The 24,079-nt window shown below is 38.9% G+C and overlaps 1 protein-coding gene across 2 annotated transcripts in view; it reads right to left on the bottom strand.

Moving 5' to 3' along the window:
- Positions 1–6,087: 6,087 nt before the first annotated feature.
- LOC146639358 (AT-rich interactive domain-containing protein 3B) overlaps positions 6,088–24,079 on the bottom strand; it is a 57,034-nt gene continuing 39,042 nt past the window's right edge. For both annotated transcript variants that reach the window (XM_085361739.1, XM_085361788.1), the window contains exons 5-9: positions 13,541–13,724; positions 11,289–11,548; positions 8,679–8,951; positions 7,821–7,913; positions 6,088–6,668 (exon numbers count right to left, since the gene is read on the bottom strand). In XM_085361739.1, coding sequence (XP_085217865.1) covers positions 6,466–6,668; positions 7,821–7,913; positions 8,679–8,951; positions 11,289–11,548; positions 13,541–13,724 — 1,013 coding nt within the window. In that variant the 3' untranslated portion in view covers positions 6,088–6,465. The remainder of the gene's footprint in view (positions 6,669–7,820; positions 7,914–8,678; positions 8,952–11,288; positions 11,549–13,540; positions 13,725–24,079) is intronic.

Below are 24,079 nucleotides of genomic sequence, written 5' to 3'. Positions count from 1 at the left end.
CTTTTTCTTTCAACAGCCTTGCCACGTGCTAGGTTAATTCATTTTTGTGTTGCATTGTTGTTGTTGCTGTTGTTTTTTTAATATATATATATATATATATATATATATATATATAATATATATATATATATATATATATATATATATATATATATATATATATATATATATATATATATATATATATATAGCTTGTTGTTTTAGCTGCACCCACGCTAATATTGTTCTGTGTGAAAAAGACAAATAAAACAGCTGTCCAGACAGCAAATTTTGTGGTCACACTGGTCCTTCTGTGGGTGCAAAGGTGCAGGGGGCCACATTTGTGTTGTGCTCTGTTTTCCCCTACCATGCTGTAACAGTGAGCATCATGATATATTTAATAGGGTTTAAAACTAGAGATGGAGACAAAGTCATTAGGACGGTAATCCGTAAAATCAACAGAGCTGTGGACATGTTTAAGATTACTATAGAACCACTTTTTTTTGCAACCATAGGAGTCACTCCTTTGTTCTGGGCATTACTAATAATTAAGGTTTTTTTTCTGCTTTTCAGCCCTGAAAAATATGTTCATATGTTTCTGTATAGTGGTGTGAAAAAGTGTTTCCCCCCTTCCTGATTTTTTTGTATGTTTGTCACACAAATATACAAAAGTTTACACAAGTTAACATGAAATGCAGTTTCTAAATGAAAGTGTTTATTATTAAGGGGAAGGACATGAAATTTCAAAGCTACATGGCTCTGTGTGAAAAAGTGGTTGCTTCCTAAATCTAATAACTGGTTGGGCCACCCTTAGCAGCAACAGCTGCAATCAAGTGTTTGTGATTACTGGCAATGAGTCTTTTACAGCACTGTGGAAGAATTTTAGGCCACTCATCTTTGCAGAATTGTTATAATCCAGCCACAATAGAGGGTTTTAAAGTGTGAACTGCCTATTTAAGGTCATGCCACAGCATCTCAATTGGCTTCAGGTCAGGACTTCGACTAGGCCATTTCAAGTAATGACATGGGGATCTGAAATGTGACAAATATGCAAATAAAAAAAAAAAAAGGAACCATGAAAGTGGCAAACACTTTTCACATCTCCATATGTATGCACCATTGACTATTTATATCAGTCTATGACACATACTATAAAGTGTAAAAGTCGAGCACAGATCAAAGTGCTGCTTTTGAAGGGCTGAATAAATTGACTCAGGAAGAGTTTAAGAACTTCAAGACTGGAGACACAGTTTGGGGGCAGACTGGAGAGGGCAGACTGCCCCCAAACTGTGGATCTGATGGTGCAGCATCATCCCCAACATGCTGTGTACATCACCATAGAGATTTTAAGGGGCCATCAACAGGAACGATCTGCCTGAGCATCTGTCAGTTATTAACATGAGAGCTCTGATATAACCAGGTCCTCCTTCATTGCGGCTCCACCTACATAACGTCACCTTCTCAGTTCCCACAGCTCCACGTTCATCAACTCAAAATACAAATTCATGTTTGCTTGTTAATGATCAATAAACTTGTTTTGTGTTTTTTTTTTTTAAGTCTATGAAACACACTGGGCTGATGGAAAGATAAGAATTGTTACTGCTTGTATTACATTATTTCCTGAACACAATGTTCCTGGAACTTGCTGGTTTGCAAGTGTTGTGTCTTCATAGTCCCTTGAGAAACCAATAACAACTCACACTGCTAAACCAAAGATTTCAGTCTTGAGACATAGTACTGTGCAAAAACCTTGAGCCACCTCGCATTTATTTCTATTTTGCTAGTAAAAAGAGGAAATACAATAGGTGCAGCTATTTATTTAAATGTGTAAGCATATATGAAAATACAATATATAAGACATAAAACAGAGTGTGTAGAATTCTATATTTGATATTACTACATACATTAATTCTTCCAAATAGTCTGAACTCTCTCAAGCAAGCCTTTGTATAATTTGTTTAAGTTGTCTTCAGAAATGTTCTCCAGGCTTCTCGAAGGACATTCAACGCTAGTCTTTGGAGGCCTGCTGACTTTTATTCCATTTGCTGTCAAGATCACACAGTGCCTGAATAATAGTGAGGCAAAAGCTTGCTTTTACTTTTACATCCCTACTGCCACTGGCTGAAATGCAGGCCCAAGCCATGACACGGCCTCCAATGTGTTTTACAGTTCAAATCAAAAATTTAACATTTGCATATTCTTGATTCCACATGACCTGCTGTCTTTCAAAATCTTGAAGATCACCTAAGAAAACAAGAACAACAAAGAAGACACCCTAGCCATTTAGTGAAGCAAAGTATAAAGAAACAAAGGGTGACTCGACACTTTTGCACAATACTGTACTTCTTGGTATTGGTATTGAAATGACTTAACCTAATAAGGACTGTTTACGAAGAGAAAGTTAGCTTTACTGGAAATTAACTTGAAGGATTGTAAAAATGCTTTTCAATATTTAAGCTTCAAGGCAAAAATGTACAATAAGCCCCCCCAAGAGTGTTGATTGCATGTTAGTGTGTTCCTATATGGTGATCTCAGATGAAAAAGGGGGAAAGAAAGCAACTAACCAACACACAGGGACATAGGATATAAAGTAAAACTTTATCATGACATACAAGTTAAAAGCCCTGAGAACCATATCTTTATATTAACTGATATGAACAAAACTGAATGTGTGAAAACCACTTTAGAAAAGTGCTCCTCATAAATACAATCAGCACAAACCAGTTTTTACAAGCATTCATGTTTTGTCCTATTTTTTGTTTGCTTTAATCAAAGAGAAAACTATAATATCAGTAATATCATTATTATCATGTCCATAATAATAATAACAGTACAAAAATATGCACAAACCCCACAGTTGAATTAATATACGGAGCATTGTACAAGCCAAAAACAACATAAAATTGATAAATGAGGTATTCAATAACCACTTGCATATGCACCTGTTTGTACACAGATCAGGTTAGTTTTTAAACAATTTAAAATTGAACTGACTCCAAAATCAAAAGGTTCCGCATACTTCCAACTTCACAGCTTCCTGAGTAACGAGACCTTGCCATAATGCAGTTATTGACGACAAAAAGAAAAAGAAAAGAGACACCAAATCCAAAGTAGCATTCTGTGAAGTGACCGCAGCTTCTATCAGCATTTATCCCTCAATGCAGCTTCAACATCGTATGCAACACTGAATGCAGCTCCCTGCCCTGAGGTAATGTGGTATGAAGAAGTGGAGGGGGGGCACACACACTCACTCACACTCCACACATGGATGCAGGTATACAGGCACAACACATTATACATAATGCACCTATCCATACAAGTGGCAAGTGACAGGAGCCTTGAAAGACAGTGACCAGAGTGGTTGCCGGGTTGAAGCAAACACTGAGGAAGAAAAGTGACCCTTTACTCAGTCTATGAGGAACCACCAAAAATGCCCTTCAACCTCGGAACAAACCGGAACTGTACGAGTATATAGCAGAAAAATGTGGATAAACCTTATCTACTTAAATATTTCTTAAAAGTCATTTTTCACCTCCTCATTCAGCATTAAAAAAAAAAAAATTCACCAGTGGCGCCACCTGCAGTGCCTTTAATGTTATTACTTACTCAATATACTGCACCTGCTTGCACACACACACAAACACACTAATGTACAAAGGTAGTGAAGCTACATCATCAAACAGTCATTGCTTAGAATGAGCACAAGAAACAGAAAGAATGGACTTGGAAAACAGAAAATATTTTAGTGGCAGCCTAAATAATGCAGATTGTTACTAAAAGCAAGGTCCACCAGGAAAAGGGAAAAAACAAATAAATATCAAAACTCACTTGATAACACAAGAAACTGAGGGATAACTTGTGTCTAACGTGTGATTTTTAAAATAAAATTAAAAAAGGGGGGGGGGGCAGCAAAACGATTAAGCCTGAAGAGAAAAACTTTCATAGGGAAGCCTGCATGGACTGCATCTCACCAGCAACTAATTTTAAGGCAGCATCTATACTCCTCACCTTTTATAAAATACAGTTATGTGTCATACAAGGTTGCGAAGGCTATACTGACAGACTAACAGCGCAGTTCTCAAAGGTTCTTAAACCCTGACCTGCGATCTGCACTGCAAAACCTGACACATAATTGCTAAAATACAATCTAAGAAAAGCAACAAAGCTGCCCACCTCAGACCACACTAGGCGTAAAAAGGTCTAAACAGTTAAAATGCCTTACATTCAACACAAGTAAAGCTAGAAAATGTTGTTCTTTTGTGGGGTTTCAATGCTTTTAAAAAAATCTTTAAAGGGAGAAAAGCATCCTACAATAACATGTTCATCATAATCAAGCTGTGCCTGGGGTAAATTGATAAAAGAAAATGCGGGCTACTGTCCACATTGTCTGTGAGGGACTGCACAAACAGGTTAAACAAACTATTCAAATGCAACTGTTAATGAGGCCACTGTATCCGGCCTTCAGTTTTAAATAATGGAATCTGTTAAAAGGGTCGAATATGCCCACCTGTACAAGTCATGTAATTGGGTTTTCAGTCTTTACAGTTTTAAATGCACTTTCCACTAACTAATTGTGAAAAAAAAACCTCACAGTCAGTTTGAAAGAGTCTGAAAGAGACACCTTTTGCAGTCCAACACAGACCTGCTTGCTGTGCATCAGCATCCTGTTAGCAGGATTGTACAAAGAGTTCATAAGGACTGACTGTGCTAGTCTTTGGTATGTAGCTGTGCAATAACCAGAGGATGGAGGTGTAAAAAAAAAAAACAAACACTGGTCACATGATTGTTCAAATGCATATCATGATTTTGCCATTGTCACAAAAAAGATGCAATTTCAACATACACAGTCAAACTTAAGGTTGTTTTCTTACCCCTATGGAAACACCATTGGTTTTTTTTTTTGTTTTGTTTTTTTAAGAAAGAAAATTAACATGTCAATGAAAAAATAACTTGTCTGTTCCTCTCTGCTGAAAAAGCACCTCAGATATATCATTCTTCTCAGACAACCTGATGAACCTAAAAAAGGGGGAAAAAAACAAAAAACAAAGAAGAAGCAAGCATGAAACACGTTCTACAAGTAAATACAGGAGAAATATATCAAGCCCATCCCACTTCTTTGTCCCCAAAAACCACCAGCAGTGTGACAGCACGCCCATAACAGTTTCAGTTCACGTAGGATTCGGGGCGTCAAGTCTCGATGGCTTCACAGCCTTTTGAGGTATGTAGTGTTACTCTCCTTTTCAGAGAGTCTGATGAGGTATTTTTGAAACAGTCACATAGGCTTGTGCATTCTTCACGTATTAATCCTCTTTTTTTGTGTCTTTTTAAACTGACAGTGATTCCTTGCAGTTGTCACATTGCTTTTCCTGAGAGAGACGCTGCCCCCCCTCCCCAAAGCAGAGAGGCCAATGTGTGGTCAGAGATGACGATGCCACCCAACTCGACATTCAGCTGGAGGAAGGATGCACACAAAAAAATAAAAATAGGGGAACAACAAACTCAAATCTGGTCTGCAGGAGCTAGGAATGCCTCAGTATTACCTCTCTGTACCGCTATGGGTGAAACACAAATCGCAAGCTCTAACGGGCCTGTTACTGTTAACCCAACTTTGTGCGCGCACGTGGAGCTGAAACTACTTAAACTTTAGCTTTGCAACCTTTCTAATGGACTTCTCAAGAGCTCAACTGAGGGCAGCTGAAAGGATGAAATGAGGTATTTAATCTGCTGATCTACAGTATCAGATCATCACCAGTTTGACGCCACAGCACGTTGAAGACACCTGAGCAGCCCCAGTTGGAGGCCCATCACTGTGAGGGGGGGTGCTCTGTACACAGGTTTCCACTGGTGACAGTTACCCAACTTCCCCTGATTGCAACTAGGTCAAAAAGAATATAAAAATAAAGTTGATTCAGGTTAAATATACTACAGCTCCTGAGGTAAAGACACCACTGCAGGTTATTTGATTTGAGGTATGTAAAAGGAGAAAAACTAAAAAAAAAAAAAAAAAAAAAACTAAAAAAAAAATCATTCTAAAACACAAAATCAAAAAAGACAACAAAATGGCAACAAACAAACAAAATGTTCTAAGATAAAACTTTTCAAGTTCGGTTGTGACTACACCTGTCAGTGGGTTTTGGCTGAGCTGATTGTGTTTAGCATGTCGATTAGGATTAACAAGTATATATATGTGATGTGTGTCTGTGCATGATGTGGTTGTAGTGTTGTGTTCCTATGTGTATGTGCGTGCATGTGTGTGTGTGTGTGTGTGTGTGTGTGTGTGTTAGATCAAAATAAAATGCATAGCAATTTATTTTGGATATATCATTAAATTTTCAGGCTCTGTGTTCATGATTGGACAGCCAAGACAGGTTGATGAGGTATTTGTTGTGCAACAGTTTCTTTTCGGTTTCTTATTGTACTGTATATTCATGCTGGGCCTCCTGCAGGAGCAGAGGCCTGGGGAGAAGGTACAAAGGGCAGCCTGAGTTAGGGTGACCCGGTGGGGGTCGGCTCAGCCGAGCCGGGACCCTTGGAGGAGGAGGAGGATGCGGGGCTGAGGCTCTGGGCCTGAGGTGCGGAAAAACCAAAGCTTGCGCTGGTTCCAGCAGGGGAGGCTGAAACAGCAGTAGCAGTAGCAGCAGACACAGATGGCCCCGGGGCCCCACCAGACTTCTGGGCGAACAGGGTTCCTAAAGAAAAAGGAGAAATGTCATTAGTTAAAAATGAACATTGATGCTTGAATCCTTCCAGAGGTTAAGCAAAATAAATTTACCTAATCCCACCCTCGTATCTACTCCAGTTAATTCCGGTGTACCCCAAGGCTCTGTCCTGGGTCCTTTACTTTTTATCATCTATCTCCTACCCCTAGGTAATATTTTTAGGAAGCATAACATCCAGTTTCACTGCTACGCAGATGACACCCAGCTCTACCTATCCTCCAAACCCACAGCTACTCTCCCACCCACATCCATTTCTGACTGTTTAAGTGAAATCAAGGTCTGGTTTACTCACAACTTTCTTAAACTTAATGGCAATAAAACAGAATTCATTTTAACAGGCACCAGATCAAAACTGACTACAGTTCCAACCAGTCTTTCGTTATCCATTGATAACTCTGTTGTCACACCCTCCCCTCAGGTTAAGAGTCTTTGTGTCATCCTCGATAGCACTCTGTCCTTCACAGCACATATAAATAATATCACTCGGTCTTCCTACTTTCATCTCCGTAATATTAACCGTCTTCGTTCCTCACTCACACCACACAGTACCGCCATACTTGTCAATGCTCTTGTCACATCTCGTCTGTAATTCTCTTCTCTATGGTTTACCTCATAAATCCCTCCATAAACTGCAGTTGGTTCAAAATACAGCTGCTCGTATTATTTCCAGAACTAGATCCACTGAACATATAACACCTGTTCTTAAACAGCTCCATTGGCTCCCAATTCACCTCCGTGTCAATTTCAAGATCCTGTTCCTCACTTTCAAAGCGCTTCATAACCTTACTCCCCCATATCTATCCGATCTTCTCCATACATACTCACCCCTTCGTACAATCCGCTCTTCTTCAGCTTCCCTTCTGTCAGTTCCACCTGCTCGCCTGACTACCATGGGACTCAGAGCCTTTAGTTGTTCTGCCCCGAGACTTTGGATGCACTTCCACTTGCTCTACGGACCACACACTGTCTCACCACTTTTAAATCACTACTCAAAACCCATCTGTTTAGAATTGCACCTGATCTGTCATATTGTTTATGTGTTACTGTAAGGTGACCTTGAGGGTCTGAAAGGCGCCTATAAATAAAATGTATTATTATTATTATTATTATTATTATACACACCTGAGTAGATTGTGCCATTGACCTCTACTGAGACAGTAATGCTGGAATTTCCATTGGTTGAGATACTCAGAGACATGTCTTGCTGCTTCTCTTCTGAAAAACATAAATAAGAGTGGAGAGATTATTTTTGTGTATTTTCTTTCTTGATAATTTCACCATTAATACATAATATGTATTTAGTCAGTTTCTTGACCCTTGACCCATGACAGTTTATGCTAAACTACACAACTAATGTGCATGATGACAGAATTATTTCCATGGTCAAGAAAAACAATTTAACAACATCTAACCAAGGGAAGAGCACTGTCAGCTATTCCTGAAATACATGAAATTATTCAAATAATTACAGAATAGAATGTATGCAGATTTCTGCAAACTCTTGCTGCAGCTTAAAACATATTAACTGATGGGCTTTGGTAAATCGGTTGCAGCTACATGCTCTGCAACGGAAAACACATTTGTTTTTGGCAGAAGAGTTAGCCTGGTAGGTTTGATGAGAACAAGAAACGAGCTCAGGTTTCCCCACAGAAAGAAAAAATTTAAGCAGTGAAAAGATGTTAACAATATCTTACACTTAAAGATTTTTTTCTGTTGGCTAATGCATGCTTTGCTACCAATCCCATGTACAGCAATAGGTTTGGGTCCATGATAGCAGCATGCTCTTTAGAGATATCCAGACTTTGGAGAATATTGGTGGATATTCACCACAAACATTCACCAAAGTTTACAGATGTCTCAAAACACACTAAAACTGTGATTCCATGATATGATACCTCTAACTTCAATAGAAAAACAAACACTGTATTTCATTTCCAGGGTTTTTTTAGACATAATCTCAACAAACTTCTCAACACTGACCTCTGGTAGGCATAGCAGGGGCTCCCAGACGCAGGTTCATAGGCATTTGGGAAGCCATGGCCAGTAGATTATGTTGGAAAGCCTGCTGCATCAGGCGCTGCTGCTCTTCTGCCAGGCGGGCCATCTTCCTCTCTGGCCCCTCTCCACCACCAGTCTCCAGCTTTTCTCTAAGCTGCTCCAGTGTGGCAGCCCTGGCCAAGCCAGCAACCTGCTGCTGACCCAGAGCCAGCGCCATGGAAGGTCTTGCAGCCATAATCGGTGGGGTCAGATCATCTGGAGGAAAAATGGAAGTTTAGTCTGAATAAGTCAAAAGGAGTGATTCGTGATTCTGTGTAACTTGAAAACTGAAATGCATGAATCTATCAAGGTGAATGTGAAAGGTTATCAGTCCTACCTAATGGGAGCTATAATAGTAAAGCCCACACCTTGATTGGACAAGTGGGTATATGTACTATCCATAGTACTATACTAAACCCAGTACTTAAGGGGTTTTTTCTACTATAGAAAAGCTGATATGAAGGACCTCAATGTTTTTGCTCAGCCAAATGATTCCAATTTTGTATTTAGGCAACATACATCAGAATGGATGGAAAAACAAAAGTGTGAGGTCTGTGTGTTGGCAAAACAAAACAAAACAAAAATATGTATATGGTTTCTTGCTCTCAGACAAAAGGTAAGCTGGCAACTGGAACTACAAATTTTAATGAAATGATCACAAATGATTATTATGTTTCAAGAAAGGCTTATGTGAGTGCTGTGTGAAAGAGCCTCAAATTCTGCAAGACACCAGAGTTTAGACAAGCCCCAAATGTATCTGTCAAGAAGATCCACAATTTCTAAGTGAAGTAGGGAGACATCTGGTTTTAGGTTACATGTATCATTTCCTTTTCTGGGGCAGTGAAGATAGTACGCAACATCTGAGTAACTGTTATACTGAAATGTCTCCTATTCACAGCCGAATTATAGTAACCCAATCACCCCTATCGGCATGCGTTTCACAGTGGCTACAAGCAGGCAGCATTACTTCACACAATGGGACACTTGAACTACAACATATACAGGTTACCCAGGACTGAACTTTTCTAAAGAGAGGCGCTGGTAACACAACACAAATACTCCGGTAACTTGGTGTTTCACCAGCAAAAACAAATATATACAACAGCCAGAAACTTGTAGGCCCTGACTACGCTTACTCCACAAATGGAGTTGTGTTGATAAATCATGTTTATTCTTTTTATGTGTGCAAGTTAAAGTTATCCACATAAGTTTGCATTATTTCTAAAACATGTTATTTTGTGAAGATTAAAGACTTTGGACTATAAGTACAGGGGTACTACAAGGGTTATTCTCTATAAAATAAAATAAAATAAAATAAAATAAAATAAAACAATCACAGGGAAACAACCTTAAAATAACACCACCACTTCCCAGAAACACAACCTCTAAAAAACCATGGAAAACTCAGTATAGGTTACGGTTATATTTTACTAGTATGTATATCTATCTCCAAAAAAGTTGCATTTTGTGTGAGAAATGTTTAGCTGAACAGCAGAAAAAACAGACTGAATGTCAGATTTTTGCAGAAGACAAGCAAAATTTGTGTCTGAAACTTTATGCTGGACTCCTTTACATTTTTTAACAAATGCATTTGGCTGTGTTTTGGTTCAGATTGTAATGAAAGCAGTATAAGTACACAAAAAGAGAAACAAAGAAGAAACTGCAAGCCTTCTACATGTCTCTAAAACGTTTTGATTAAACTGATCTTTAGCCATCTGATTTAATTTCTGTTGTTATAAATATTTTTTAACGCACTGATTTATAACAAAGTAGAACTGGTTTGTAGCTACATCCAATATATGAGTCAAAATCCTTTTTTTTTTAAATTAAAGCACAGATTCTGCTGGGGTTCACAACTGAGTCGCACACCAACAAAGTTAAAGTAACTTCAGAAAAGATAGCAGTGTAATGACAGTTATCAACCAGATCCCAACTATGTGGACTAAAGGCAAAGTTCACAAAGTGTCCCCAACTATGTTATTAAGCCGTAATAAAGGTGAGGGCCTCGATAGCCTGAGGCAGAATTGGTTCCACCCAGATAACTCCATACATATACAAAGACATGAACACTAAAAATGCACAAACACACAGGGACACACACGGAAGCAGACACTCACATTCACATGGATATTTGACAAAAACAGACCACAATGCTACGAAGTGTCAGGCACCATATGTAGGGAAAAGTCCTCATCAAATTACTAAAACCGGAGCCGTTCCTGTAGCTAATGTTTTATTTTATGGTTTATCAATTGTTTTCACAGGTGTAGTTTTTCAAAACTGCAACAGAGGGCAGCATTTCTCTACAATCTCTTTCAAGTTCTTAACAAGCAGCACCCAGCTATAGTAACCAGTATGAAGTTTCTGATATGAACATTTACTTAGTTCATTGTGGCCTTAATTGATCCAAAGGACCTTTAGACTAACACACAGTATATACATCTGAGAGCTGCCAGATAGGCAACAGAAAGTAAACCCCACTTCTATTTATTAACCAAAGGGCATAGATCAGATTCTGGTGTTTTCTTTAACCTCAAGCTTTCAAACACGTACCTTTCTTCAAAGAGGGTCCCGGTGAGGCCTGAAGGCCATTGATAGCTACTGAGGCCCCCGCTCCCAGACTGGAAAGGTGCATCTTTGGGGGTGAGAGGATGTGGGGAGCAGTGCTGGGAGAGGGAGAAAAGCGGAAGAGGCTGCTGCTGTAGGACGGACGGCGACCCTCACGTCGGTTACTATCGATGGCAGCCTGAAGCTCGCCTGGGGAGCTGAGGCCTTTCCTCTCACACTCATACGGGTACAGGTATTTCATGTACCTTAAGGAAAACGCAAAGCACAGTAACACGTGAGATCACGACAGAAAGATTTGCACAGAAAATATCAGAAATAATATTGTAATATTTGACTACATCAAAACATTACAGCTGAAACATAATATTAAATGAGAGAATCTGTTAGCATGTACAGCAGTGGCATCAGCACCCTTTTTTATGAATATGTAAGAAAAGAAAACATTTTTCTCCTTCTTCCAATATGAAACTGAATATGTCTCATTAATAGCCTGTCAATAGTCTAACATTTTGGTTCTTCAAAAACTGTCCAGTGCTATTTGACTTAAGGTGAACCTATTCTGGTAATTTACTCCTAGCTACTGTTGGGCTGTTCTACAGTAGGCTCCCACCATTTACAGTTTAAAATAGTCCTTATTTTCCAAAGCAAGTTGTGTTAGTTCCATTTCCCTTAACTTCAAGACGACTTTTTTTTTCCTCTGACTGGCTGCAAACAAATATTTGCACAGCAAATGGGCGGGGCTTCTCAGACCACAGTTAGAGATTAACACCTGAGATGAACCTATTAACAATTTTCTCACACAGAGAGCTAAGACTAGGCAAAAAAAATTATTACAAAGATTACTTGCACATATGCTAACACACTCTGACCATTTTTTTTAAGATGAGCATCCAGCACTCTATTAATGTGACAGAACATAAAAAAAGCACACATGGGGACATTTAAAACTGCAGTACATAGATTGGATTCTGCTTCAAGCAATACATGTGCACCGAGAGATGCACTGTTTATCCGAATGTGTATATAGCTCAGTGTATTTGTTCAGATAGTAGAGATAATTCTGTTTTATTTCACTGCGACTTTGTTTTTTTGTCTGTACTTTAGTTTAGAACAAAAAACAGACTGCTTTGAATAAAGACCTAACCTTTTATCTCCAGCAGTGCTGTCACAATGATTCTGTCCAATCCTTTGTGCACGTTCACACATTAAAAACCATTTGCAACTTTATTTCTCTAATATTTGATCCTTACAACAGACATTAGGTTGCATATTTATAAATCAAGCCACTTCAGTAAACTGAAAGTAACCTCCTTTCTTAAATGTATGAATTTATATAGAATTTACTGCTTTAAAGCTTTGCTCAAAACATGTTTGGTGCACTTTGCATGACATCACAGCAGCACTGCAAGTATGCAGAGTCACAGCTCTGCAATGTTTTCCATGCCATAAATGAGCACACTATACACATTATGCGTGCTTACTGCATAATGGTGGGATAGAAGTACCAAGGATCAATAAGAAGCATGAGCAGCAGCATCCATTAGACAGAGCTAGCCGACCAATGCTACACAACAGTCCAGCAACATTAAAAATACATCAAGGCTCATTAGGGATATGTACTGCTGGACAAGATAGAGGTGTTACCTCTGCTAAAGGGTTCCCATCCAGAGAGCGATATAGTTTTAGTCAGGGTTCGACATTATAAGCTGTCAATCAAACCCCACCTTAGTCACTGTGAACTCTGACCAAATTCACATCATTAAATCGATGGAAATCAATCATGTGTGATGTAATGCACTGAGGGGTTCGGGGTAAAGAGAAAAGTTTGGCCAGTGGAGAAAACTTGTGTGTGTGTATAAATACACAGGTATGGGTTCTAATGAATGACATTCATACTCATTCCAACACACAAATCCAAACACTCCTAACAACATGTCTACTTAGAAGCTGCAGCCAGAGCGGATCCTTGCATGTGCGTGCAGGAGGCGTGTTTCCGTATGTATACTAGGAAGTAAAACTAGCTGTCGCAACAATTCTCTAGACAGCTGGAATTATTAAAATAAAAGACATAGTGAGAAGGACAACTGGAAATGATGGCTGAAATGCTCCCGAAATGAACATATTTAGTGCCTGAAGAAGCTTTTGGCTTCCACACGGTGAGGAAAGCTGCTGAAATTCTTTAATCGGTTCCAGCACCTTTAATTAGTTAGCTTTGTGTCACAAATGCAAAGACCTACTGTGTCCGCAGAGTAAAAGCAGCACTGGTGATGGAGGTAGGCAGGTTGAGTCCCTTTGTGATTTCTCTCCAGATCTTCTTATTGATAACCTCGACGAGGCCTCCCTTTTCTGTCACCAGCTTGTACAGCATGTACAGATCTAGGACCTGCTTGGCCATGATTGGAATACGATTGACTGGGGTTCCTACGGAAGACAGGAAAAGAAAACAAATATGGCTCAGTTAATTATAAACAATGTCTTACAAAGGATGTCTTTGGTTCAAAGTGCATTTATGTCTCACATGGATAAAGTTTTTAATACTCAGACATTGAACCTTAACGCTGAGAATGGGCTCTTTCTGACCAAATACTGACACACAATGGAGTTCCCTCTAAAATGAAATACTTTTACCAATAGTCATCTTTACTTTGGAAAAAAAATCTAATAAAAAAATAAGGCGGGAGCAAGGTGGAACAATCCTAATCAGCCGTTTCAAGTTTTTTGTTTTTAATGCACTGAACAACCACTTTGACTGCCACGTCAATTCAAAGCAAGGCAGAGCAGCAACAATAACAGAAGCAGCAGAGAGAATCAACATACTGGCTGTGTTGCTATTTAAGCACAGTGCATGGCTAAAGTTAATGACCATAAACCTTTCCTCTGCTATGTTAAAAAAAAATGGCAGTTGTTTCCAGTTTAATTAGTCACAGTGAGCCCAGCCAGCAGTTTTTCTTTTTCCAGGGCCACTCAGAAGTACTCGTGAACTCCCACGAGCACAACCCTTAGAGTGGTCTGTGGTTGGAACATGCAAAAAGGTGTAAATGTTAATACAATGGAAAAGGACCTGTGTTTAACACTCGAATTTCTGCTGAAATATCTTGACTTGTAGAGACACTAGAGGAGAAAGTCCTGAAGGAATATCTTAATAGCAAAGAGTCACACAAAGAGTCAAGCAAATGTGAGATAGGGGAATCATATGAGTCAATCATGTTGCTACATTGATGCAATTACACAGTTGAGTTCCATGACAGATAGAAATGTGTGTTGGCAGGCATATCTACTTTTTATTGTGGTAAAGTTTTAAAGTGTCCTCACCGTTTTTCTTTCTGGTAATCAGATCGCAAATAAACATGTGAGCGTTTGTTCAGAGCTCTGGTAGGTTGAGTGAGGCTGATTAGGCCAGCAGTCTGGATTGAGCCAGAAATAAAAGCTGTATTGTGATGAAACACTGAGCATGTGTACTATAAATATAACCTGTGCGAAAACATGCTTAAGCTCATTGTGGGCCAACAACACTAAACTTTAAGCATTTTTATCAGCCTTACATACACATACAGTTTCTGAGTGACATTTGAAGTAAAAGTTATGACTCTTAATTAATTAAAACAGGCACTTTGTCTTGCCAACACAAATCGGCCTAGAGGCAAGAATGACTTTGATTTGAAGTTTTTTCAGTGAAAATTGGATTCTGCTTCAAAATATCAGTCAATGGTGAAGCGCCCAATATACTTTTGTGACCTCTACATATTGTTAAGGGTTGTTAGGATACTGGTTAGACATGGGTGGCAAGGGCTACTTCCTGTGAAATTTGCCTTGAAAACACATTAGCCCAGTTAAGCAATTTAGCTTGACCTGGAAAAGGGGATTCACAAACAACACAAAGCAAAGCTGCTCTAGACTTTTGATACAGATGCATTAATCTTGTCAACAGCTTATCTGCAGCGAAGCTTGCTGGGAGCTTGAGGGGAGGATACGGTGGGTGGATGAAGAGGGAGGGGTAGTGGGCGGTTCCTGTACGAAACAGAATCAAAAAGTGCAATGTGCAACCGTGTAAGCATGAGGCAGGAGGAGGGGACTGAAGGATCGTGACAACCTGCTAATCCACAGGCAGCGGTGGGTAGGGTGTGTGAGGGGGGGGGGGGGGCTCATGGATAGGCTGGTATAATGAAGCTTATTTAGAGGATTGCACGGAGTAAATCCACACCCCTCTGCGTTACTGCTGCCAGGCCCAGCACAGGGGAATCGTACAGATTTGTCTTCACAGTTAATGCCAGTCAATCCGCCAGCCCCTCCACAGGCTGCTCTTAACCTGGAATTGGACTCATTAATGACTCTGTGAAATAGCAGTGTGATCAGGCCATGAAGATTAGCCCCGATTCATTTTCCTAAGTTAGCAACATGTCTTTAAGCCATGTGCAAAGGTCCTAGGTGAACACATGGACCTTTGGAGTGGGGAGATCAAGACACCATGATGGCACTAGCAAAGCACTATGACCTTTTAGGTGTCTTAATGTTAGTGGTCAAGGAAATCTTTTACTACTACTGTATCCACTGAAAATCAATCGTCTCTAACCTGTTACACAAAAGTCACTATTAACAAGTCTTTCTCTAAACGGGCTTTGGAAGTACAGGCTAACTTTGGTGCTACTTTTTCATTATTCTGTGCACTAATCAAGCCTGAAGGCTTTTGGATCCTGCTGCTAAGGGTTAAGCATTTAAGGACAGTCCAGAAAGCTGGTAGGTACGATAACACATAAAAAGCAGAAAACACCTAAAAGAATACCACCCACCCACCCACCCACCCACCCACACACACACACACACACACACACAACAGACCACCGTATCTGTAAAATGAAGTAAATTAAAAAAGTTCACCTTTATTCATATAAATAAATAACACAGTCGATGGTGACATCTAATGTAGTATTTATAGCTGATGGATTTTTTTTAGTTTGTTAAAGCTGCACAAAATTGTTGTGGGAAAAGGGGATCCTATCTTCACAGCCAATTAATGGAAAATCAAGAGTGAGCTTGTCAAGATGCTAGTTTCTTTTATAGATTATTTGAGTTTGAGTCCTGTGGTAAGAGAGAGAAGATGAGTCGTAGAAAGGAACAAGAATTTGTTTAAGGTTTCTGTTTAAGACTAGGTGTGCATTTCCACTGGATTTAGCAAAACATTAAATTAACCATAATCCTAATGAACAAAAGTCCTACCTCACTTTTTCCTTTTGAGGGATATATTTAGAGGGAAGTACTTTTAACCACTTAATCATTATAAGATCATGAATAACAAAACTTAAACTATTAATGTGTCATATTTACAGCCCATTTGTTTGCACCAGACTAGCTGGGCACTAAAAGTTTTACCAGAGTATCGAAGGACGAATTAGTGAATTAGAATTGGGACATTTTTATTTTGGTTACACAGTTGTTGCGCCACTATCTCTGATCATTTGATTATCAAAATAAGTAAATAAAACCTGCTAAAATGATGAAATATGTGCAATAAGGAAGGAAAGAATTGGAGTAATAATAGTGTGGATTAGTTGCTGTGTATTAGAGGGAGTAAGGTGGAAAGAGCAACACCAAATTTAAATTTATATTGTTGCAATGTTGTTTTTTTAAACAGATTTGGATAAATTGCTCATTCACCCCAATAAATGAATGAATAAAATTTTCTAGAATGATTTAAACCGCTCAGTTTTGTTTTCATTTTGGCATGCAGCTTTTTCTTTGGTGCTAATATCTGGGTGAAGGTGCCAGCTTCCATCAAAGTTTGACTTCAAAGCTTGACTGATAGTGAAATTGTATGTATATATATATATATATATATATATATATATATATATATATATATATATATATATATATATATATATATATATATATATATATATATATATATATATATATATATATATATATATATATATATATATATAAAAACACAACATCAACACAAAGCAAAAACCAGCAAAACAGCTGCCATTGGCCAATTGACATGTTCAAATGTAGCAGGTGAAGAATGGAGAGCTTCTACTAAATTTTCTACTAACAAGCAATGCATCAAAAGGACCAGCAGCGCTACGCTGCGACCATCATTCTTTGGTGCAGTGCTGGACATCAATCCTACATTAAACAATTAATACAACTAAGGGGGTCAGAGATCAGCCAGGGGTTATTGATGTGTGAATTAAACTGCAGGTCAGCAGGAAGCCATGTTTTCATACAGGCCAGGCTGTGAACAATGACAGCACAACAAATGAGACAACAACGCTGGCCCCATAGTGACAGGCCAGCAGCTGGTTAGGATTTTTATTCACGCCAACACCTCTGTCATCATTTGCTGTACAATAAAGTCAAAACAAGACTTTATTAATTACATACAATTTTAGAACATAACCCATAAAGCCAAAAAGTTAACAATTTCAGACAGAAGAAAACAAACACAAATATCCATTTATACATCTTCAGTGGACCAGATGTGGTTTTAAAAAACAAAAAAAAAAGGATTAATTATTCCATGTGTGACATCAGTCACGTTTCACATTTCAACATTGCTCAGCCACGTGTGAAAGCAGTGGGAAAACACCTTTAATAATACTGTAATTGAGCAAAAATCACATTAGCAAGGCTTGGGCAGTTAGCCAGAGACAGTTCCCTCATTTGCGAAAACCAGCATGTCACCAGCCTTTGGTGTTCAACATCTGCTCCCTTTCCAACCCTGGAGACATTTAGCTCTAACAGGCTTAATTAGACCAGGCCCAAACATCTCTTTTGATCACAGTGGCACTCTGCCTCGCATGCACTCTGCTCTGGTGGAATACCTGTTCCCACTTCAACCTCAATGCTTAATTTCCACTAGAGAAGACTAGAGACTTTATGATTACCAACACAACCAACACAAGACCATCTCTTCCTCAAGCAGACAGCTATTGGGCGTTTCATCTCTCTGTAAAGACCTGATTTGTCCATTGGTCTGCTCTGAGTCTATCTGTAATTGGCTGCAGGCCTCACCTCCCATCATCCTTTGCCCCGGACTGATTTTTCCCCAGGGACACGGCCATCAGAAGCCTAGTGATTAATGGCACCAGAGGTCAGAGGTCGCTCTGGTGGGAAGTGCCGTGGCTGAGGGCCCCCGAACCACTACCCAACTCTTTCCTCCAACTTCCACCAAGAACACAAGAGCCACAGGGCTAGCCTTCAAACAACTCGACTTCAGACGATAACGGATGCAGATTATAAGGACAAAAATGCAAGAGGAATGTATTCGTGGAACAATATTTTGAGGAGTAAAAACAAATCATTATTCTTATATTTTATAATTAAGATGCTTTCCCGTAATGATTCAAGTGCGTTCAACTATGAAATATAAACTCCTCATCTAAAAAACTCACAATAACACAGTATCATATGAAATAAATAAAACAGTATCTAAAAATCATTTCAGAGGCTTGTGATCACTTCATAAGGAAATATGGCAGAAATAAACCAGATAAAGAAAAAAGAACCCATTTTGCCCTTTTGATGTATTATAATTATTGCTTAGAGAGAGAATAAAATGCATGACTTTGTATCTAAATGACCAAAAAAAAGGAACAAGTTCATTTTATCTGACCTCTGACCTATTTTTAGCAGGAAACAGCTGTTCACATTACAGGGTCTGTATAATAAATCAGTTGTGTGCCCCTGACGCCAGTAGTGGTAAATTAAATATTGCTGACTTCACTTGATGGGCATTTCTTTAAATAATTAAGTGACAGCCTGACAGCCTTACAGCGGACAACACACAGGAAATGAATTTTTTACTAAATGAACATTGACTGGTGTGAGGTTTCACTGTCATCTACAGTGAAGAAAGACAGGGAAAAGAGGAGGGAGAGGATTAAACACCACATCACATCACATCACCTCATCGTTTTTGGTTTCTTTACCTCTTCCGATCAATTTAGAAATTCCTCGCAGGGATGATTAGATTTTTTTATTTTTATTTTTAATATGACTTTAATATCTTGAAATTCCCCTTTGGAGGGAAGAAAGGAAGGGTGTAAGGAAGGAGAAAAGGAAGGGGGAGGTGTGGTAGCTAGCCAGCTGGAGAAAGACTGGATTACTGGATTCTTACTGCAGTAAGAAAGGTGTCAGCCAGCACAAACAGCCCCTGGCCTTGTAGCAGTGTCTGAACCCTTTTAGAGTGCCGCTGACCGAGACCTTTCTCCTCTTCCTCCTCGCTACCTCAAACACCACGTCTACACAGCAGATCAGACTAAACCAAAGTTATCTCTTGTTTCTTTTAACTTATGTTTCCTCATCTCAATTTAAGTACATTCACTGTTAGTTAAACAATAATACCAGAATATTTACTTCCTTGAGACTGCTCCGATCTTACTGATGATATTTTATACTCTGAAGTGCTGAGATGAAGTTTTTATGAATCCCTAATATGCTGCTTCTGATGTTTTCTGTGCATGTATATTAGATACTACTCTCAATAGAAAGAAATCCTTGTTCCCATCCATCTTGAAGGAATTTTGTCTGATGACATTGCATCTAAATACAGAAAAATATGTTTTCATTTTTAGAGAATACCAACACAGACCAGCCCAAACCCTTCATTAACCTGGGGCAGGGAGACACTGACAAGGGAGATAAGTGTCTGGGCTCCACATGCTGGGAGTTTACTTTATGTAGGCAGCCCCTGGCTGTTTAGTTTATGTTCATACTTCAGGCTAGAATATTGTCAGGACCCTGGTGTTCACTGGGGCATGTTTGTTTTATTTTTAATGCACGGCCAGGGACATAAAAGGTAAAAAAGCCTTGAGTGCATGGAATTTGCTATCTTTAGTCCAGACAGAGCCAAGCCTCACACGACGGACCAATTCATATCAAGTGTTAAGATATGTAGTGCCCTCCACCTAAGGGAAGTTAAATGTAACATTACACTATAGATGCATTGCTATTCTAAGCATGAAGCTAAAGCTGCAGCTGGCAGAGTCACATAAAGAGAGAGAGAGTCATCTAATAAAGTCTATATAATATAAGTCAGTCAATATACTCCTGTATCTCTGGCTGCAGAGGTTTCATTACTTTCATGTCAATAAAATGCAATTAATGTGAGGTGACAGGCAGACAAAGGAAAAAAAGAAAAGACAGGAAAAGCCAAGAAATGACTTATCTTCTGTCAACTGTATTTGACCGCTGCTGTGATAAGGAACACAAAAACCAAGAAAAACAAAGGCTTTCTATTGCTCTGTGAGGTTGAAGTCAAAATAAAGGACGCCACGTAGAATGAATTACACTGGAACAAGTTAAGCCACATTCATCCATCTACAGAGATAATGTGTGACAACATTATCAAGCCCGGCCACTGCATGATGTCACTATACCAACAACAGCACAGTAAAGAGATTAACCAATGTAAGGACTACATAAGGCACCATTATCAGCTTACAGACTTACACAAATAATAACATTTTCTCATATGATGAATTTAACATGTCCCTTTGTTGATGAAAAATTAAATAAAAGGTTAATAAATTCCTTTTTTTTTTTTTTTATTCAAAAGCCAGCAGATCCTCTCTCTTCCTTCATCCAGGTTTTCCTTTTACCTCAATAAAAAGAACAATACTTAAGGGGAAAAAGGCAAACACTCAGTGATGGATAATTCACTTGAAGCTATATTTGCTTAGAAAACAGGGAGAGGAGCTTCTTAGTAAGAATTATTACAGTGAGCAGGCAGCCAGTATATTAAAGGAGCTGTCTTCTGTGCACTGTCAACTGCTCTGGGATCGTGTAGAACAGGGGTGCTCAATACGTCGATCGCGATCGACCAGTCGATCGCAAAGGTAGTATTGGTAGATCGCATGGCATTAAAAAAATAGATGCCAGCCTATCATCCATCCCGTCACTTGATTGATACAGGGAAGCCAGTCAGATGACAGCAGATTTTTTCTGACGCTTAGGTCGCTGCGCATGCGCAAACAGCGGCGCGAAGTGTAGTAAAACTGACAAGCTAGTCAGCGAGTTAACTCCAATTTTTAGCTCTCGGTTTTTTCTCTTAAACCTGGCCGTCAGCAGCTACTGTCCGGACTATGCATCCCTGGCTGATTCAATTCAGTGCAAGTCATCAGAGTAAACTCAGGTAATGACAAAAAATTTACATAGTTAATTGTGTTGTGAAATATTGGATATTGCGGTTATGCATGTATATACATTGTAGATATAAAGAATCCTCAATATATTTATAAATAAGTATATGTTTTGGATTTTTGTAGTGGGTAGATCATTTTGACTTGGTCATTTTATAAGTAGCTCACATGAGGAAAAAGTGTGAGCACCCCTGGTGTAGAACATCGCAAAGCTGGCAAGTCTCCAGACAAAAGTCTGAAGCTGTAAATCTCAAAGGCTGCTGTTCACACACTGGGAAGTCTGTCAAGAATACACACAATGACACTATTAGAAACTGAATTTGACAATTTTTCAAGTGCAATTTGTCAAGAAATCTCTGCAACGATAAAGTGGACAAGATTTTATATGGTGTTTTAAGTATTGGTGGATTGACCTCCTTAATCTTATGACAGCTCTGTCAGTAAAGTATCTCAGAGGTGAGATGGATAGATGTACAGAAAGAAAGACAAAAAGAAAAGAAACATGACTCCTTCTCTGTGGGTCATGAAGATGGGTCACCTGTTGAAATAGAGGGGGAAGGGGATTGAAAAGGTTGGATGGCGCGAAAAGTGAGACGGCCTCTCCATTTGTAACTCAAGTCCCCTCGATTCCCAGAGACCAGGCAGATCAACTGACCAGACCCCAATCAACACCGGAGCCATCAGAGAGATGGATGAGTGGACGGGTGGATGGATGGATAAAAGTGGTGGTTGGGGTGTCTTATGCTGCAGGGTTATTCAAAGTCACTGGTATTTTTAAAATGTCTTGTACATCAGAAAGAGAGAAGGGAAACATACATTCAGCACATTTATCCCAGTCCAGAGAGAGAATATTTTGCTTGTTGATAAGTATATCAAGGGAAAACCTATTTATATAAAATGGGAAACGTTGTAGGACCATGTGTAGTATTTCTGCTTCCTTCAAAGTAAGCCCAAAGCAGTAAAGGAAAAACTCCTTCAAGGTTTAAAATAATAAGATTAGGCTATATTAAATTTAGACAAAGGTTAGGTATATATTTAAAGTCACTGATTGATCGGGACATCCTGACAGATGCTTTCTGTCCGTCTCCTATAAATTGTATTAAAGTCATTAAATTCTGCTCTGCTTAGTGTTTGACAAAAAGTAAGATTATTGACTGACCAATGGTCAACAGATGTTTATGGATCCACCTACAAGTCCTTCAGGGTGTTTTTACTTATCACAGATCTGGTTAAGTTACTCCACCCAACAGCTTTTAATTGAAACTAAGCAAACATTGTCACAGGAATGCGTTTGAAAACATCTGTGGTCAGAGAGATTGTCAGGATGTTCTTTTAACAATTCTTTACCTTGTTGAAGTGCTTGAATGTTCTCTAACAACATTTATCATTACAGGCTGTATGTTTCCAGCCAAGCTGCAGGAACTACTGAAACCTGTTGTGCAACTCATGCATGAAATGTATTTACAATTTGTTCTGTTAAAGCTTGACGTTATTAAAATTGTGTGATGGTGTTTCCTTTTCTGTGACTTATAGCTATGACTGGATTAGAAAAAAATCTATGAGCATGGTACAGATACAGGGGCTAACAGCAGAAAACAGCAAGAGTGTTGCAGTGTGTGAGTGTTGGGAGGGAAAATGTTTGTTAACACATGTAGTAAAACTAATGATACAGGCCTGTCCTATGAGTTACTCTCACTTGGAAAAAAGATCAGTGAAAGCTGTTTTGTACACATATTTTTAGTCCTCAAAAGCAATTTATTATAGGTTAAAAATTAGTATGCATGATTGCTATTTACATGTTTGCCAAAACTGCTGGAACTCGTATTCAACAAGAGAATATAAAATGCCATGTTGCCTTTTTATATCCTAATGTCAAACTTTAAAACTAGGCCATATATCAAGGATAACTTCTGCTCTAAATCTCTGCCTAACTTGAAAATCAAGTGAGACTACAGTAACCGAGCAGACTGGCTGAAAACAAACATCTCTGATCGTCCAGTAAAAAGTGTAAAGAATGTATATGTGACAGCTACGAGAATACAGCTTGTTCTACGCATGAAAGGGGGGAGAAGGGGGTGGAGGTGTTTCACTGATTAAGCTGCTGAGGTGAGGCTTAAAATTTTCCACCCTTCAAATTCAACTGAAGCCAGGAAGAGTACGACAGTGAGGGGAAGGAGTACTATTTAGACCAAATAAAAAGAACACAGATAAAGCTTAAAAACAACAACAACTAGAGGAAGGAGGCCTGGAGACAAATAGAAAGAGGGGAAAATGCCATGGTGCAAACAGACACACAACAGCTATTTAGTAAGTACAATAGCCCCCCCAGGCTTCATAAAAGGACTGTTTTACATGTATTTTTGCACGTTACTTTATGGCTTCAGTTGAGGGCTATAAGTTCTAAGAACTGAAGGCAGTGTGATAGAGAAAACTTGGGTTTCAGGTCTTTCTGCTTTAACCTCCTAATACTCGAACTCTTCCACGGCATACATTTTTAATTTCTCTTTGATATTTGGGAATATTGGGACCCGATGAATGTAAAAACAAAGAATTACCAGATTTTTTTTAACCTGATTTGTGCTTCTAAGAAAAATGAGAGCCACATATAAGGATATTCGTATAAAATTTCGA

Source organism: Diplotaxodon limnothrissa, linkage group LG1, assembly GCF_057381915.1.
Source record: "Diplotaxodon limnothrissa isolate DT_005_m linkage group LG1, D_limnothrissa_male_GT1.1, whole genome shotgun sequence".
In the NCBI taxonomy this organism is placed as follows: domain Eukaryota; kingdom Metazoa; phylum Chordata; class Actinopteri; order Cichliformes; family Cichlidae; genus Diplotaxodon; species Diplotaxodon limnothrissa.
This window is presented reverse-complemented; position numbering and strand designations above follow the sequence as displayed.